General features: G+C 52.4%; 1 protein-coding gene across 3 annotated transcripts in view; it reads left to right on the top strand.

Annotated features, from left to right (window-relative positions):
• The window catches only part of LOC142988211 (spectrin beta chain, non-erythrocytic 1-like), a 45,389-nt gene that overhangs the window by 19,963 nt on the left and 7,926 nt on the right, over positions 1–17,500 (top strand). For 2 of the 3 annotated variants that reach the window (XM_076137297.1, XM_076137296.1), the window contains 36 exons: positions 1,321–1,472; positions 2,517–2,690; positions 2,947–3,038; positions 3,166–3,246; positions 3,334–3,449; positions 3,723–3,835; positions 4,188–4,375; positions 4,697–4,814; positions 4,896–5,054; positions 5,402–5,497; positions 5,658–5,864; positions 5,955–6,108; positions 6,212–6,363; positions 6,573–6,791; positions 6,936–7,016; positions 7,105–7,311; positions 7,426–7,637; positions 7,839–7,976; positions 8,508–8,628; positions 8,873–9,088; positions 9,192–9,611; positions 9,725–9,927; positions 10,055–10,145; positions 10,235–10,381; positions 10,588–10,851; positions 11,020–11,244; positions 11,408–11,497; positions 11,849–12,127; positions 12,213–12,343; positions 12,442–12,646; positions 12,734–13,108; positions 13,366–13,452; positions 16,640–16,797; positions 16,969–17,107; positions 17,198–17,282; positions 17,470–17,500. The exon at positions 17,470–17,500 is cut by the window's right edge and continues 166 nt beyond it. In XM_076137297.1, coding sequence (XP_075993412.1) covers positions 1,321–1,472; positions 2,517–2,690; positions 2,947–3,038; positions 3,166–3,246; positions 3,334–3,449; positions 3,723–3,835; positions 4,188–4,375; positions 4,697–4,814; positions 4,896–5,054; positions 5,402–5,497; positions 5,658–5,864; positions 5,955–6,108; positions 6,212–6,363; positions 6,573–6,791; positions 6,936–7,016; positions 7,105–7,311; positions 7,426–7,637; positions 7,839–7,976; positions 8,508–8,628; positions 8,873–9,088; positions 9,192–9,611; positions 9,725–9,927; positions 10,055–10,145; positions 10,235–10,381; positions 10,588–10,851; positions 11,020–11,244; positions 11,408–11,497; positions 11,849–12,127; positions 12,213–12,343; positions 12,442–12,646; positions 12,734–13,108; positions 13,366–13,452; positions 16,640–16,797; positions 16,969–17,107; positions 17,198–17,282; positions 17,470–17,500 — 5,926 coding nt within the window. The other variant, XM_076137298.1, reaches the window with a different exon arrangement.

Genomic DNA, 17,500 nt, shown 5'->3' with positions numbered 1-17,500 from the left:
GTCCTGTCCCAGTGAGTCCTGTCCCAGTGAGTCCTGTCCCTGTGAGTCCTGTCCCAGTGAGTCCTGTCCCTGTGAGTCCTGTCCCTGTGAGTCCTGCCTCAGTGAGTCCTGTCCCTGTGAGTCCTGTCCCAGCGAGTCCTGTCCCAGTGAGTCCTGTCCCAGTGAGTCCTGTCCCAGTGAGTCCTGTCCCAGTGAGTCCTGTCCCAGTGAGTCCTGTCCCTGTGAGTCCTGCCTCAGTGAGTCCTGTCCCTGTGAGTCCTGTCCCAGCGAGTCCTGTCCCTGTGAGTCCTGTCCCTGTGAGTCCTGTCCCAGTGAGTCCTGTCCCAGTGAGTCCTGTCCCTGTGAGTCCTGTCCCTGTGAGTCCTGTCCCTGTGAGTACTGTCCCTGTGAGTCCTGTCCCTGTGAGTCCTGTCCCAGTGAGTCCTGTCCCAGTGAGTCCTGCCTCAGTGAGTCCTGTCCCAGTGAGTCCTGTCCCAGTGAGTCCTGTCCCTGTGAGTCCTGTCCCTGTGAGTCCTGTCCCTGTGAGTCCTGTCCCTGTGAGTCCTGTCCCTGTGAGTCCTGTCCCTGTGAGTCCTGTCTCAGTGGGTCTACGTTGCCTTAGGGCCGCGCCCTCGTCTCAAACTTTGCTCCTTCTTCTGTTTTCATTGAAACATGTTCTTGTTTTAGTTTAAAGCCACTGTGTAAACTGTAAGACTGTTCAGTCACTGAAGTGTGTGTGTGTGTGTGTGTGTGTGTGTGTGTGTGTGTGTTTCCTGTGTTTCTAAACTTTGTTATGAATTCTTCTCATATCGACCTTGACTCTCCATGATACACTGCATTGTTCTCTGCGTGTGTGTGTGTGTGTGTGTGTGAGTCATTAGAATGACACATTCACACAATGATATGAATGATACACTCCTCACCTCATACTCACACTGTACATTCTGATCTCTGTGTGTGTGTGTGTGTGTGTGTGTGTGTGTGTGTGTGTTTAAAGTAGGAGGGGTCATTGATTGACTTATTTTAATGTCCAGACTAAATTCCCCATAGAAACCAAAAGGCCACACCCATGTCTGGTCTGTGTGTGTGTGTGTGTGTGTGTGTGTGTGTGTCCAGGCAAGGTCACCCTCTAGTCATGTGTGTGTGTTATTGACCCACGGGGTGATCATCAATACATCACTGTCTGCACACACACACACAGACACACACACACACACACTCTGTCCGTACAAATGAACCCTAACCCTCTTTCCCTTCTGTCTAAAAGTGTTTTAATAGTGTGTGTGTGTGTTCATTTGAACTAAATCAATAAACCCCCCTCTCTCTGCCCCCCCCCCTCAGATGAGCGTGAGGCGGTGCAGAAGAAGACGTTCACTAAGTGGGTGAACTCTCACCTCTCCAGAGTCTCAGGCCGGATCACCGACCTCTACATGGACCTGAGGGACGGACGCATGCTCATCAAGCTGCTGGAGGTTTTATCAGGAGAGAGACTGGTGAGACACACACACACACACACACACACACACACACACACACACACACACACACACACACACACACACGGTTCTTCTCTTCACTTCCTCTTCCTGTTTGATGTCAGCGAGCAGTTTGGTCTCATTCACTGTAGAGGAACAAAGCTGCCACTGGAGGGCGTCTGTGTGTGTGTGGGTGTGTGTGTGTGGGCGTGTTGTCCAGATTGACAGACACCCATTCAAGATACAGTTACCACCAGGCTGCTGTCACTATGACAACAGAAACACATTACTGTGGAACTCGCTGCACTCTGTGCTTTCTCTGTTTTCCTACTGTAACACACACACACACACACACACACACACTCTGACATTCAAACCCCCCCCCCCCCAGGCCCTCGTGACTTCCACTGATACAAAACACAGAATCTCCTCTTCCTCCTCTTCGTCATCCTCTTCTTCTGGCTCAATGCACCGTCTTCCTCAGTGAACTCTTCTTCCTCCTCTCAGTCGTCATCCCCATCCGGTCTTTTCACAGCCTGTCAAACACACAGCCAGAGAGGAAACAGACACACACACACGTCTGCCAAGAACTCACATGGACGTCTGAGACAAGAGACAAGAGGTTCATATTCAGAGAGAGAGAGAGAGAGAGAGAGACAGAGAGAGAGAGAGAGAGAGAGAGAGAGAGAGAGAGAGAGAGAGAGAGAGAGTGTGTGAAGTCATAGTCTCTCAGCCTCAGACTGAGTGTTCCTTTGTCAGCCTGGTCCAGAGCGTCTGATGCTCTGTGCAGGTAGAGCGCCCCCCACACACGTGCACACGCACACGCACACGCACACGCACACGCACACAATCACTGTCAGGCTTCAATCAACTCTCTGCCTCTGATGTCACATCTAAATGTGAAGTGCTCTTATTGGTTGTTCTTGATTTAAAGGCTCTAAATGTTTAAAATCAGGACAGAGAAACATTTGATTCATATAATCTGATCTGATTCAGAACATGTTTATGTTCATGCTGTCATGGTAACAGGAAACAGTTTCATGATGATATTTGTTCCGTCAGCCCAAACCCACCAAGGGTCGGATGCGTATCCACTGTCTGGAGAACGTGGACAAAGCTCTGCAGTTCCTGAAGGAGCAGCGGGTTCACCTGGAGAACATGGGCTCCCACGACATCGTGGACGGGAACCACCGCCTGACGCTGGGCCTCATCTGGACCATCATCCTGCGCTTCCAGGTGAGAGGACGTGCGCCTCCGTGTGTCAGAGAGGCAAAGACAGGAGGTCAAAGGAGGATTTAGGGTTCAAATGGCTCCGGACTGGAAAAGGGACAGACATTTAGGAGGGACAGACTTGATTTGACCCAGAAGAGCTGTGGACCAGGACCAGGAGCTGTTTAAGGGGAGGGGCCCTGGGACTGAAATGAAATCTTCTCTGACATCCACTTCCTGTTGACGGTCAAATGTTTCAGTCTCATTTGTCTCTGCGTCTCAGATCCAGGACATTAGTGTGGAGACGGAGGACAACAAAGAGAAGAAGTCAGCTAAAGACGCTCTGCTGCTGTGGTGTCAGATGAAAACTGCAGGGTGAGGGTTTGAATCCCAACGCCTTTCCCTTTGCTCATGAAACTACACTGTACCCCAGCTCTGTGTGTGTGTGTGTGTGTGTGTGTCAGTCAGACGTGACGACCTGTTTCTTCCTCTTCCTGTCCAGATATCCAAACGTCAACATCCACAACTTCTCCACCAGCTGGAGAGACGGCATGGCCTTCAACGCCCTCATCCACAAACACAGGTACTCCCTCCTCATGACACAGGAAGTGATACCTCATCACTCAGGCACACACAGGAAGTCATAACGTCTCTGTTGTTTATCTTTCAGACCGGATCTCATCGACTTTGATAAGCTGAAGAAATCAAACGCTCACTACAACCTGCAGAACGCCTTCAACCTGGCTGAGCAACACCTGGGACTCACCAAGCTGCTGGACGCTGAGGGTGAGGCAGAGAGAGGGAGAAGAGAGGGAGAAGAGAGGGAGAAGAGGGGGGAGGGAGGGGGAAGAGAGAGGGAGAGAGGGGGGAGAGAGGGAAAGGGGGGAGAGAGGGAGAGGAGAGGGGGGAGAGAGGGAGAAGAGATGGAGAAGAGAGGGAGGAGAGAGGGGGGAGAGAGTGAGAAGAGAGGGAGAGAGAGGGAGAGAGAGACACAGGCTTGCGTTTGTTAAAAATGTTACCTTTATTTGTGTGTGTGTGTGTGTGTGTGTGTGTGTGTAGACATCAGTGTGGACCATCCTGATGAGAAGTCCATCATCACCTATGTGGTGACCTACTACCATTACTTCTCTAAGATGAAGGCTCTGAAGGTGGAGGGGAAGAGGATCGGCAAGGTGACACACACACACACACACACACACACACACACACACACACAAATTAAGGTAACATTTTTAAGGCTGAGCAGCAAGTGAGAAGCTGCAGACAGACAGACAGACAGACAGACAGACAGACAGACAGACAGACAGACAGACAGACATCAGATGAAGCTCATATGTTCTCATTTGCTTCTAAAGCAGGATGAGCTGTGATCTGAGACACATGCGTGTCAGAGTTGTATGTTTCTGTGTTCTGGTGTCTCATGTATGAAACACGCTTCATACATGATCCTGAAAGGTTCAGACCCCCTGCAGACAGGACTGATGGTTCTGTTGATGACATCATTCACCCAGGTTCTGCCCTCAGGTTCTGGATAACGCCATCGAGACGGAGAAGATGGTGGAGAAGTACGAGTCTCTGGCCTCAGAGCTGCTGGAGTGGATCGAGCAGACCATCATCATCCTCAACAACAGGAAGTTTGCCAACTCCCTGGTGGGCGTCCAGCAGCAGCTTCAGGCCTTCAACACCTACAGGACCGTGGAGAAGCCTCCTAAGTAACTCACACACACACACACACACACACACCTACAGAACCGTGGAGAAGCCTCCTAAGTAACTCACACACACACACACACACACACACACACACGGACACATAGATCTGTGGAAGTGTGTGGCTGCAGGAAGTGAGATGAAGCAGCAGCGCCTCGTCTGTGTGTGTTATGGCGCCGCCTGCTGTACAGGAGTGTGCAGAGTGGAAACAGACAGGAAGTTTCTTACTGCAAACACAAAGTCCATGTTTCTGCTAAAGCAGCTGGTGAGTTTATACTGGAGGCTCTGAACATATGTGTGTGTGTGTGTGTGTGTGTGTGTAGGTTCACAGAGAAAGGAAACCTGGAGGTTCTCCTGTTCACCATCCAGAGTAAGATGAGAGCAAACAACCAGAAGGTTTACACGCCGCGAGAGGGGAAACTGATCTCTGACATCAACAAGGTCAGACTGAGGAGCCGCCGCTCGCTCTGCTTCACTCCACAAACCAACACGGCTCACTGTTTGTGTGTGTGCTTGTTTTAGGCGTGGGAGCGTCTGGAGAAGGCGGAGCATGAGCGTGAGCTGGCTCTGAGGACCGAGCTGATCCGTCAGGAGAAACTGGAGCAACTCGCCCGACGCTTCGACCGCAAGGCGGCGATGAGAGAGACGTGGCTGAGCGAGAACCAGAGACTGGTCTCCCAGGTAACACACACACACACATGCAGGCAGACCCACACACACACACACACACACACACACACACAATCAGGCAGACACACACGCACACACATGCACGCACACGCGCACACACACACACACACACAATCAGGCAGACACACACGCACACACACAAATTCTTGCCTTTAATGTTCCTTACATCCTTACCTCCTCACCGGCTCTCCCCGTCTCCTTTCCTTTCCTCCTCTCTTTGTCTCCTCTCTCCTCATCTTCTTTCCTCTCCTTGTCTCCTTTCTTATCCTCTCTTTGTCTCCTCCCCTCGTCTCCTCCTCTCTTTGTCTCCTCTCCTCGTCTCCTCTGTCCTCCTGCAGGATAATTTTGGTTTCGACCTCCAGGCGGTTGAAGCAGCCACTAAGAAGCATGAAGCCATAGAGACGGACATCACAGCGTACGAAGAACGAGTTCAGGTGAAGATGAAGATGAAGATCTGACACAAGAGGCTGAGATGATGATGAAACTTCATGTATCCAAAGGATCTGTGTGTGTGTGTGTGTGTGTGTGTGTGTGTGGATCTTCTCACTTTGAGATGTTTGTCCTCTGTTCGTCTCCTCCCTGGTGCTGGTGAAGGCGGTGGTTGCCGTGGCGAAGGAGCTGGAGGCGGAGAGCTACCACGACATCAAGCGCATCACGGCCAGGAAGGACAACGTGATCCGGCTGTGGGAGTATCTGCTGGAGCTGCTGAAGGCCCGCAGGCACCGGCTGGAGCAGAACCTGGGCCTGCAGAGAGTGTTCCAGGAGATGCTGTACGTCATGGACTGGATGGACGAGATGAAGGTGCGCGGGGACGATGGCGGGCTTTAACCCGGGTCCTGTTGACCCCTCCCCTCCCTTCCCTGATCCCTGACCTGTGTGTGTTGTGTGCAGATGCTGCTGCTCTCTCAGGACTATGGGAAGCACCTGCTGGGCGTGGAGGACCTTCTGCAGAAACACGCCCTGGTGGAGGCCGACATCGCCATCCAGGCCGACCGCGTCCGCAACGTCAACAGCAACGCGCAGAAGTTTGCTGACGACACAGAGGGTGAGACAGGTGGAATGACAGACAGACAGACAGACAGACAGACAGACAGAGAGAGAGATGGACAGATGAAGTGTAACTCTTCCTCCTCCTCCTCTTCCTCCAGGTTATAAGCCCTGTGACCCTCAGATCATCAGGGATCGAGTGGCTCACCTGGAGTTCTGCTATCAGGAGCTCAGTCAGCTGGCGGCAGAGCGGCGAGCGCGGCTGGACGAGTCCAGACGACTCTGGAAGTTCTTCTGGGAAATGGCAGAAGAAGTTAGGAGAAGAAGTTTATTATATATTAGAGAAGTGTAGAATGTTTTCACTCAATGTTGATTGATTTTCTTTCTACATCCTGTTTGTTCTGATTACATTCTTATTCATTATTCTGATTATAAGTCAGTTCAGGTCTTTAGTGCTTTGGCTCCATGTTTGTGTGCTCACTCCTGTGTGTGTGTGTGTGTGTGTGTGTGTGTGTGTGACAGGAGGGCTGGATCAGGGAGAAGGAGCAGATCCTCTCCTCTGAGGATTATGGGAAGGACCTGACGGGGGCGCTGCGGCTGCTCAGTCAGCACAAAGCCTTTGAGGACGAGATGAGCGGGCGTGCGGCCCACCTGCAGCAGACCATCAGGCAGGGCGACCAGCTGGTGGCCGACCAGCACTTTGGATCGGACAAGATCAAGGAACGCATCCAGGACATCCAGGTAGGAAACCGAACGCTCGACTGATTACTTCTGAGCCCGGCGTTGAACGCTCTGTGGTGTGCAGTAGGCTCACTACTTATCAATCAACCCTCACGTATAGCGGTAGAATGTCCAGTTTGCTGAAGCACTTCCTCTCTGCTGCAGGAGCAGTGGGCGGCTCTGGAGCGTCTGTCTGCCGTCCGTAAGGAGCGACTACAGGAAGCCTGCAACCTGCAGCAGTTTCAGGTAAAAACACGCCGACCGGACAGCGGACGGCACGGACATGAATGTTGTGGTCAGCAGGCTGCAGATTCTTCCTGTTTCGTCCTCGCAGGCTGACGCGGACGACATCGACACGTGGATGCTGGACGTGCTGAAGATCGTCTCCAGCGTCGACGTCGGGCACGACGAGTTCTCCGCTCAGGCTCTGGTGAAGAAACACAAAGACGTGGCCGAGGAGATCGGCAGCTACCGGCCCGTCATCGACGCGCTGCACGAACAGTCGCGCACGCTGCCGCCTGAGAAGGCCGACTCTGAGGAGGTGACGACCTTTGACCCCCGTCACAATGCGCAAGGACATGAAAGGAACTTCACTTCCCCTCAGGCACAACTGTCAATCAAATCACAATATCTCCTCTCTCCCGTGCGTCTCCAGGTCCAGACCCGGCTTGCGGGCATCGAGGAGCGCTACAAGGAGGTGGTCGAGCTGACCCGGCTCAGGAAGCAGGCGCTGCAAGACGCGCTGGCGCTCTACAGGATGCTGAGCGAAGCCGACGCCTGCCGGCGCTGGATCGACGAGAAGGAGCAGTGGCTCAACAGCATGGAGATCCCCGAGAAACTGGAGGACCTGGAGGTCGTCCAGCACCGGTGAGGAAGGAAGGGGGCAGGGCCTAGTTTGAACTGCTTTTGATTGGCTCTCAGACATCTGTGCCAGACGTGTGTGTGTGTGTGTGTGTGTGTGTGTGTGTGATTAGAAGTTAATTGAACATTCCCAGTGTCTTCATGTCTGAATGTGTCAATGTGTGTCTGCTTGTCTCCTCTCCTCCTCTCCTTGTCTCCTCCTCTTAGGTTTGAGAGCCTGGAGCCAGAGATGAATAATCAGGCCTCCCGGGTTGCCGTGGTGAACCAGGTTGCCAGGCAGTTGATCCATAGTGAACATCCTGGTGAGAAGGAGATCAAAGCCCAGCAGGACAAACTCAACAACAGGTAACTGGGAAGTCATCAACCAGTCAGTCCAGAGGAGAGGCAGGCAAACCAGGACTCAGAGTCAAACAGGGAAAGACACGACTGAACTAATAAGTCTGATGTCATCAAGTCAGAAAGGTTTGATGAGAGATATGAAACAGGCTCAGATCAGGTCCTTCATCTGGACTCAACAGGTTCAGGCTCAGATCAGGTCCTTCATCTGGACTCAACAGGTTCAGGCTCAGATCAGGTCCTTCATCTGGACTCAACAGGTTCAGGCTCAGATCAGGTCCTTCATCTGGACTCAACAGGTTCAGGCTCAGATCAGGTCCTTCATCTGGACTCAACAGGTTCAGGCTCAGATCAGGTCCTTCATCTGGACTCAACAGGTTCAGGCTCAGATCAGGTCCTTCATCTAGACTAAACAGGTCCAGGCTCAGATCAGGTCCTTCATCTGGACTCAACAGGTCCAGGCCCAGGTCCTTCTGCCTGTCAGATGACAGTAATTTCCTTCGGGATAATAAACTTTCATCTTATCTTATCTTATCTTAGATGGAGTCAGTTCAGGGATCTGGTGGACCAGAAGAAGGAGGCTCTGAGCTCAGCTCTGGGAGTCCAGAACTACCACCTGGAGTGTAACGAGACCAAGTCCTGGATCAAAGAGAAGACCAAGGTAATTTCCCTGATAATAAACTTTAATCTCTTAATTCAACAACCACCCACTGAGTGTTACCAATACTGTGAGTGAGTGAGTGAGTGAGTGAGTGAGTGAGTGAGTGAGTTAGTTAGTAGTTGGTCATACAGGTTCTGCTCTTACGGCTGTGACACTCCTGCTGCCACAGCTCAGTGTATCACAGCTCTAACAGATACTGGATCCTGCTGTTACTGCGTCCCTGAGCCTCCTGTTGTCCCTGCAGGTGATTGAGTCCACCCAGGAGCTGGGTAACGACCTGGCGGGGGTGATGGCCCTGCAGAGGAAGCTGACCGGCATGGAGCGCGACCTGGCCGCCATCGAGGACAAGCTGGGAGACCTGGGGAAGGAGGCGGATCGTCTGGCCTCTGAACACCCTGAGCAGGCTGAAGGCATCAGAGGAGGCCTGGCAGAGATCAGAGGGGTCTGGGACGAGATGAAGGTTGGACAATTGAGACGTTTTAGGCGTCGAGCTAACGTTTCCTGCTTTATCAAATTGTGATTGGGCATTTTTATGGCTGATGATTGAACCCGGCTCCTCCCAGGACACCATGAAGAACCGCGAGGAGTCTCTGGGCGAGGCCAGCAAGCTTCAGCAGTTCCTGCGAGACCTGGACGACTTCCAGTCCTGGCTGTCCCGCACGCAGACGGCCATCGCCTCCGAGGACATGCCCAACACGCTGGCCGAGGGAGAGAAGCTGCTGGCCCAGCACGAGAGCATCAAGAACGAGATCCGCAACTACGAGGAGGACTACCAGAAGATGCGGGACATGGGCGAGATGGTGACACAGGGCCAAACGGACGCCCAGTACATGTTCCTGCGCCAGAGGCTGCAGGCGCTCGACACCGGCTGGAACGAGCTGCACAAGATGTGGGAGAACCGACAGAACCTCCTGTCCCAGTCTCACGCTTACCAGCTGTTCCTCAGGGACACTAAGCAGGCCGAGGCCTTCCTCAACAACCAGGTACTAACACACACGCGGGACCCCCCCCTCACTGTACCCCTCCCCCTCACCGTACCCCTCCCCCTCACTGGGCCCCTCCCCCTCACGATGCCCCTCCCCCCTCTGTGTTTCAGGAGTACGCCCTGGCTCATACTGAGATGCCAACCACACTTGAGGGCGCCGAGGGCGCCATCAAGAAGCAGGAGGACTTCATGACCACCATGGATGCTAACGAGGAGAAGATTGTCAGCGTGGTCGACACTGGCCGCCGCCTGGTAACCGACGGCAACATCAATGCGGAGCGCATCCAAGAGAAGGTGGATTCCATCGACCAAAGGTGAGCGAGAGGTTTTTAGCTCAGCTTGACTGAGGCATTGTGTGGTTCAGCTGTCAAACTAACTACGGAAGACAAATGACCTTTGACCGATCTTCACTCTGTAAACAGACTGGGTTTTGTTTTTCAGACACAAGAAGAATCGAGCCGCAGCCAGCGAGCTGCTGATGAGGCTGAAGGACAACAGAGACCTGCAGAGGTTCCTGCAGGACTGCCAGGAGGTACAGACCCCATCATGAAGTCCAGGAATGAGAGGACAGACGTCTGTCTGTCTGTGTGGCGTCAGCTTGTTTTTTGTGTCTTTCTTCAGCTGTCCCTGTGGATCAACGAGAAGATGCTGACGGCTCAGGACATGTCCTACGACGAGGCCCGAAACCTGCACAGCAAGTGGCTGAAGCATCAGGCCTTCATGGCCGAACTGCAGTCCAACAAAGAGTGGCTGGACAAGATCCAGAAGGTGAGAGGACCGAGGAGCCAACAGGACAAGTAGAACTTCCAGGGCAAAAAGGCTGGAGACAACTTAGTCACTTAGGCAGATGTCACGCCCCTCTGTCCCCAAAACCTCAGAGAACTGGCTGTGTTGGTCTTCTGGGGCATCATCATCATCATCATCATCATCATCATGGCCACAGAGAGTAATGAATCTCCCTGTGTGTCTTTCAGGACGGTCAGGAGCTGATGGCTGAGAAGCCGGACACAGAGTCCATGGTGAAGGAGAAGCTGGCGTCTCTGAGGTCCATGTGGGAGGAGCTTGAGTCCACCACGCAAACCAAAGCCAAGTGTCTGTTTGACGCCAACAAGGCCGAGCTGTTCACTCAGAGCTGTGCAGACCTGGACAAGTGGCTGCTGGGCCTGGACGGACAACTGCAGTCTGACGACTACGGCAAAGACTTGACCTCCGTCAACATCCTGCTCAAGAAACAGCAGGTGAGGACACACACACACACACACACACACACACACACCCTGTTTCATTTGTGGCATAAATCCTCCTGTCTCACCTTTTGAACCTCTGCTTCCTCCTCTGCTTCCTCCTCTGCTTCCTCCTCTGCTTCTTCCTTTACTCCCTCCTCTGCTTCCTCCTGGTGCCTGTAGATGCTGGAGAGCCAGGTGGAGGTGCGTCAGAAGGAGGTGGAGGAGCTGCAGGGTCAGTCTCAGGCCCTCAGTCAGGAGGGCAAAGGCTCAGAGGAAGTGGATGGACAGCGGATCAGCGTAGAGAAGAAGTTCCACAGCCTCCAGGCACCGTTGAAGAGCAGACGAGACAACCTGATGGTCTCACGCGAGATCCACCAGTTCAACCGAGACGTGGAGGACGAGATCGTAAGTCCACAGAGATCCACATCCACGTTCCTGATTAACTGATCCCATCGCCAACCTGTGTGTGTGTGTGTGTGTGTGTGTGTGTGTGTGTGTGTGTGTGTGTGTGTGTGTGTGTGTGTGTGTGTGTGTGTGTGTGTGTGTGTGTGTGTGTGTGTGTGTGTAGCTCTGGGTGGAGGAGCGGATGCCTCTGGCCACATCCACAGACCACGGACACAACCTGCAGACGGTCCAGCTGCTGATCAAGAAGAACCAGGTGACCTTTGACACTGAAGTTCATCTGTGTGTCATTAAAAGCATCAGAACACAAACGGGCTCCCTCAGGTTCTGAAACGGACAGAAATGAAGTTCTGTCCAGCTGAAACTCTGGAACTTCAGCAGTTAGCCTGCTAAAGACGCTAGCTCATTAGCCAACATGCTACATCATCCGCTGCTAGCTACACATTTTCAAGAAACATTTTACAATTTGTAACTTCAGATCAATCAAGATGCACAACAACGAAACCTCACAATGTCGATCCTGAATCAATTCTGGAAAATCATTGATGAACTTGATGAAATTCTGTGTTGCTGGTCCCTGAACCCTGTGTGACCTTTGACCCCACAGACCTTACAGAGGGAAGTCCAGGGCCACCAGCCTCGATACGATGACATCTTTGAGCGCAGCCAGCACGTCCTGAGGGAGGGCAGCCCCACGGCCCAGCTGATCCGTCAGCGGCTGGCTGAGCTCCAGTCGCTATGGGAACAGATCAGGAAGGAGACGGAGAAACGCCACGCCCGCCTCAGTGAGGCGCACGAGGCCCAGCAGTACTACTTTGACGCGGCCGAGGCCGAGGCCTGGATGAGCGAGCAGGAGCTGTACATGATGTCTGAGGAGAAGGCCAAGGTAAGAGGTCAGAGGTCAGAGGTCAAGTCAATACAATGGGCCTTCACATACAGAATAACATGAACATCTGACCCCGCCCCCTCAGGACGAGCAGAGTTCAGTAGCCATGTTGAAGAAGCATCAGATCTTGGAGCAGGCGGTGGAGGATTACGCCGACGCCGTGCATCAGCTGTCCAGCACCAGCAGAGGCCTGGTGGCCGCTGAGCACCCTGACAGGTGAGAGGGCGTCGGTCAAAGGAAAGGGGCGGGGCCTAGAGGGTGTCAGCATTTGTGAACGCCTCCTCTTTCTCCTCTCCCCCGTCCTGCGGCTGCAGCGAGCGTATCGGCATGCGTCAGTCTCAGGTGGACAAGCTGTACGCCGGGCTGAAGGATCTGTCTGAGGAACGTCGGGGGAAGTTGGACGAACGTTTCCGTCTCTTCCAGCTTAACAGGGAGGTGGACGACCTGGAGCAGTGGATCGCAGAGAGGGAGGTGGTGGCCGGATCTCACGAGCTGGGACAGGACTACGAGCACGTCACCGTCAGTCCACGCCTACACACACACACACCCCGCATGCTGACACGCCTGCTTCCGGTCTCACACTTTGTCCACGTTTACCTCCTTCAGATGCTGCAGGAGCGTTTCAGAGAGTTTGCCCGTGACACCGGGAACATCGGCCAGGAGCGCGTGGACGGCGTGAACAGACAGGCAGATGAGCTGATCAACACCGGGCACGGCGACGCCGCCACCATTGCAGAGTGGAAGGACGGGCTGAACGAGGCGTGGGCCGACCTGCTGGAGCTCATCGACACGCGCACGCAGATCCTGGCCGCCTCCTTCGAGCTCCACAAGTTCTACCACGACGCCAAGGAGATCCTCAACCGCATCCTGGACAAACACAAGAAGCTTCCAGAGGAGCTGGGCAGAGACCAGAACACGGTGGAGACGCTGCAGAGGATGCACAACACCTTCGAACACGACATCCAGGCTCTGGGAACGCAGGTAGGAGTTACATGAGAGACCAGAAGTAAACAACCCATTTTCATGAGACTTGGTGGTGAAGCTTGGACACCATCATCATCATCATCATCATCATCACATTTGAACCTTAAGTCATAGAAACTGAGGCCACGCCCATTTGTATCTCCTCCTACATTGGGCAGATGGAAAGAGGCGATAACACATGAGCTCAGCTTCTGCTTCCCCTGCTCAAACTCCTCTTCCTACTCCTCCTCTTCCTCCTCCTCCTCCTCTTCCAGGTCCGACAGCTTCAGGAGGATGCAGTTCGCCTGCAGTCTGCTTACGCTGGAGATAAAGCTGACGATATTCAGAAGAGAGAAGGAGAGGTGAGCTCCACCAACCAGAGACACACACACACACACGCACACACACACACGCATACACACACACACACACACACACACACACACACGCATACACACACACACACACACACACACACACACGCATACACACACACACACACACACACACACACACACACACACACACAAACACACACGCACACACACACACGCATACACACACACACACACACACACACACACAGACACGCACACACACACACACACCCAACACACGCACACACACACACACGCACACACACACACACACACGCATACACACACAAACACACACACACGCACACACACACACACACACACACACACACACACGCACACACACACACAAACACACACACACGCACACACACACACACACACACACACAGAGACACACACACACATACAGAGACACACACACACGCACACACACACACACACACACGCACACACACACACACACACACACACAGAGACACACACACACGCACACACACACACACACACACACACACACACACACACACACACAGACTCTATGTAACATAAAGGATTGACGCACTTGGAGAGTGATTTTACAAATTCTGTTTTTGAGATCAACAGAAAACAACTCAATGATCAAATCCAAACAATCCCAGCGTTTACATGTCTCCATCATTCTCTCTGTGTTAACTGACATGTTTCAGGTCTGTGGTCTGTGTGTGTGTGTGTGTGTGTGTGTGTGTGTGTGTGTGCGCACATCTGTGAACATTCACCTTATTGATCCATGAGCAAACGGATCCCTGCTCTGTGATTGATCAGTCTGGGATGCTTCCTTTCTCTCATGCATGCTGCTGTCAATCAATCCAGCACATTGACAGATGGATGAACACGTATCTGTATGTGACCAAGCTTCTTCATGAAGAGGAGCTTTAGAGGCTCTAACACGTGTTCATGGATCCATAAGGGTCCATCAGAGACCTACAGACCTGAAGAGGAGGAGAAGAACATCTACACACTGAGAGAGGAACAACTTCTTCTGACGAGAACATGACATTTACATTAAGACACAAAGATCACATGATCTCAACACCATGCTGACATGAGGTCATCCTCAAGCTCAGAACTTATCAATCAACACGCAAATTGTTTGAGTTTATTGATTGAGTAAGTGTGGACTGATGTGTGAGGCTGCTGATCGGCTCAAGCTGATGCTGAGAAATGTTTGTGGAATTTAAACCATTGAACTGTTTTAGCCAGCTGATAGAGACGTGAACACACAGATCACTGTGAGCAGACACAGAGGTCAAGAGTCAAGGTAGGTAACCTGAGCCTGAGCCTGAGCCAGAGCCAGAGCCTGAGCCTGAGCCTGAGCCTGGGCCTGAGCCTGACAGAGAGGAGCAGGAACCTGGAGAAGGTCTGCTGTGCTCTTAGCTGGCAGTTCAGAGGGTCCATGTGTTCCCCTCCTGGGTGGGTGGGCTTCATGCTAACACTGATGCTAATGGATGCATGGCTGTGGGGGGGTTCTGCTCACGTATTATCAGAAGCTAACAACATTAGCTAGTACCTGACGATCACACTGCCACATTATCTACTGGACCACGGTCCTCTTCCTCTGCTCCTGGTGGATCAGTCTGGATGTGTTGATGATGATGGCGTTATGTTTTGACCGTTTCCTGTATGTCCGTTTCTTTTGTCCTCCCTGTCCACCCAGAGGAGAAAGGGACAGGTGAGAACGTACTCCTCCTTTACAGAAACGCTCGCTTTGCACCGGCGTTCATTTCAGCTGCAGTTTGAGAATTTAATTTCAAATTTTGACTAAAATGTTGACGACCTTTGGGGACATTTTAGTCATTTTCATGCCCGTTCATTAGCAAATACAGCTGGAGTTTGATCTGGATCTTTCTCAGGGAGCTGTCGGTGGATTAACCCTTCACTTTAACATGAAACTTCAACTTTAGGAGCTGAGCGATCTCCACCCTCCGGCTCTCTGAGAAGGTTCAAACAAACACGAGTCCAGTTTGGGCCTGTCAATCAAAGTCAGAACTCTTCTTCTCCTTCTTTAGTGGAGCTTTTGTCGCATCCCTTTCTTTAATCTTTTCCTGCCTGCATACAACAGTACAGATGGTTAGCATTTGCTTCAATATAAGTTGCTTGTTAGCTGCATCAGAGATGTTTCAGAGCATCTGTGCTCCATAATGTGACAGAGAGGAACCAGAAGAAGAATGAAAGTCTGAGCATTTATATTCTGACAGTGTTGGGGGACCAAGACTGACCCAGGACTGGAGACAGGACGCATTGGGGCATGCAGAGATGGGGGGGAATGTTGGGGGGTGGGGACATGTTGGGGGGCCCAGTGGGGGGGGGGACATGTTTGGGGGCCCAGAGGGGGGGACATACCCTGGTCATCTTGAATGGGGCAGAGTCACTGCGACTTCAGCATGATGCTTCCAAAAGGTGAAGATATGGAGACAGGAAGCTCTCCTGTGGTCATGTAGGGATCAGAAGGTTCCTGGTTGGATTCCTGGAGAGTGGAAGTGCGGTTCTAACTGCTCCTGGTGTGCAGGTTGTCTCCTGGTATGAACCTGCATGAGTGTGAATGGATGAATGCAAAGAGCTTTGGAGAGAAGTGGTTAATAATTCATAGGTTCATACATTTGTTTGATTGTAATCTCAACCGTAAGATTTCCAGAGTCTCCACGTCTCCTGGTTTGCTCGTCAGCAGACCCTGCTGTCACTCGACGTGCCCGGTGAAGAGGCTCCTCAGAATGTGGGAAACAGACTCTGGTGATGCTGAAGTGTTAAAAGACTTCTGCCCTCTTTAAGGACGAAGGGGACACAGCTCCTGGTTTTAGAATTTCATTTCATTTGATTCCTCATTTGATCCTCTGCAGGCTCTCCCAGTGGGGTTAGCAGTGTTGCTCTGTGTGGGTTTCCTCTGGGTGCCCCCATCTATAATGTAATGTTCTCCCCCTGCCCTGCCTCGGGGGGAACCGGGCTGTAGGTCTGGAGCTCCGGGCCCCGGCGCTGTGCTGCGTGTTCCGGGTGTTAAATGCAGAAGAAGACATTTCATAGTATTTGTGACGGTGGCATTAAAGGTTTTGTCCTTAATCCTGCGTCTCATGTGTGAGTCAGGCGGACCTGCTAGTGTTCGCTCTGAAGTCGGACCTCTCTTCTCTCTGCTGCTCAGGTTCTGGAGGCCTGGAAGAACCTTCTGGAGGCGGCAGAGGGACGCCGGGTGAAGCTGGCCGACACCGGAGACAAGTTCCGCTTCTTTAGCATGGTGAGAGACCTCATGCTGTGGATGGAGGACGTCATCCGTCTGATCGAGGCCCAGGAGAAACCGAGGTGAGGACCTGAGTGTAAACGTGTGCAGACGTCTCTGAGGCTCTGTGTGGCCTGATGGTGGCTCTCTGGATGCCAAGGTCACCAGAGAATGAATTGTAGTGAAGGACTCTTGGCGTCGCTCAGCCTGACTCTCAGGGTTAGACTGACTCTCACTCGCTGGTTTGTTTTTAGGGACGTGTCATCGGTGGAGCTTCTGATGAACAACCATCAGGGCATCAAGGCTGAGATCGACGCTCGTAACGACAGCTTCACCGCCTGCATCGAGCTGGGAAAAGCTCTGCTGGCCAGGAAACACTACGCCTCAGAGGAGGTGAGGGCGCCGCCGCAGCGCCTCCCAAAACATCTCTGAAGACCAAAGAGCTCAACTTCCCTCAATGCTCCTCTCTTTCTGTCCCCTCAGATTAAAGAGAAGTTGCTGCAGTTGACAGATAAGAGGAAAGACATGATTGACAAGTGGGAGGACAGATGGGAGTGGCTTAGACTGGGTGAGACGATTCATCCAATCAGCAGTCAGAAAGCTAAGAAATCATTCAAAGTTAAAGTCGGCTGATTTTACAAACTTGAATGCTTTTCAAGACTTCTGTCTAATTTTGTAGTAATTTGCTGATATGTGGCATCACATGGTGTGTGTGTGTGTGTTTGTGTGTGTGTGTGTGTGTGTGTGTGTCTCAGTCTTGGAGGTGCATCAGTTCTCGCGGGATGC

Source organism: Genypterus blacodes, unplaced genomic scaffold (assembly GCF_046128005.1).
Source record: "Genypterus blacodes isolate CSIRO-AG114 ecotype Tasmania unplaced genomic scaffold, CSIRO-AGI_Gbla_v1 ptg000302l_1, whole genome shotgun sequence".
Taxonomy (NCBI): Eukaryota; Metazoa; Chordata; class Actinopteri; order Ophidiiformes; family Ophidiidae; genus Genypterus; species Genypterus blacodes.
The sequence above is the reverse complement of the archived record's forward strand: the minus strand, read 5'-3'. Positions and strand labels throughout refer to the sequence as shown.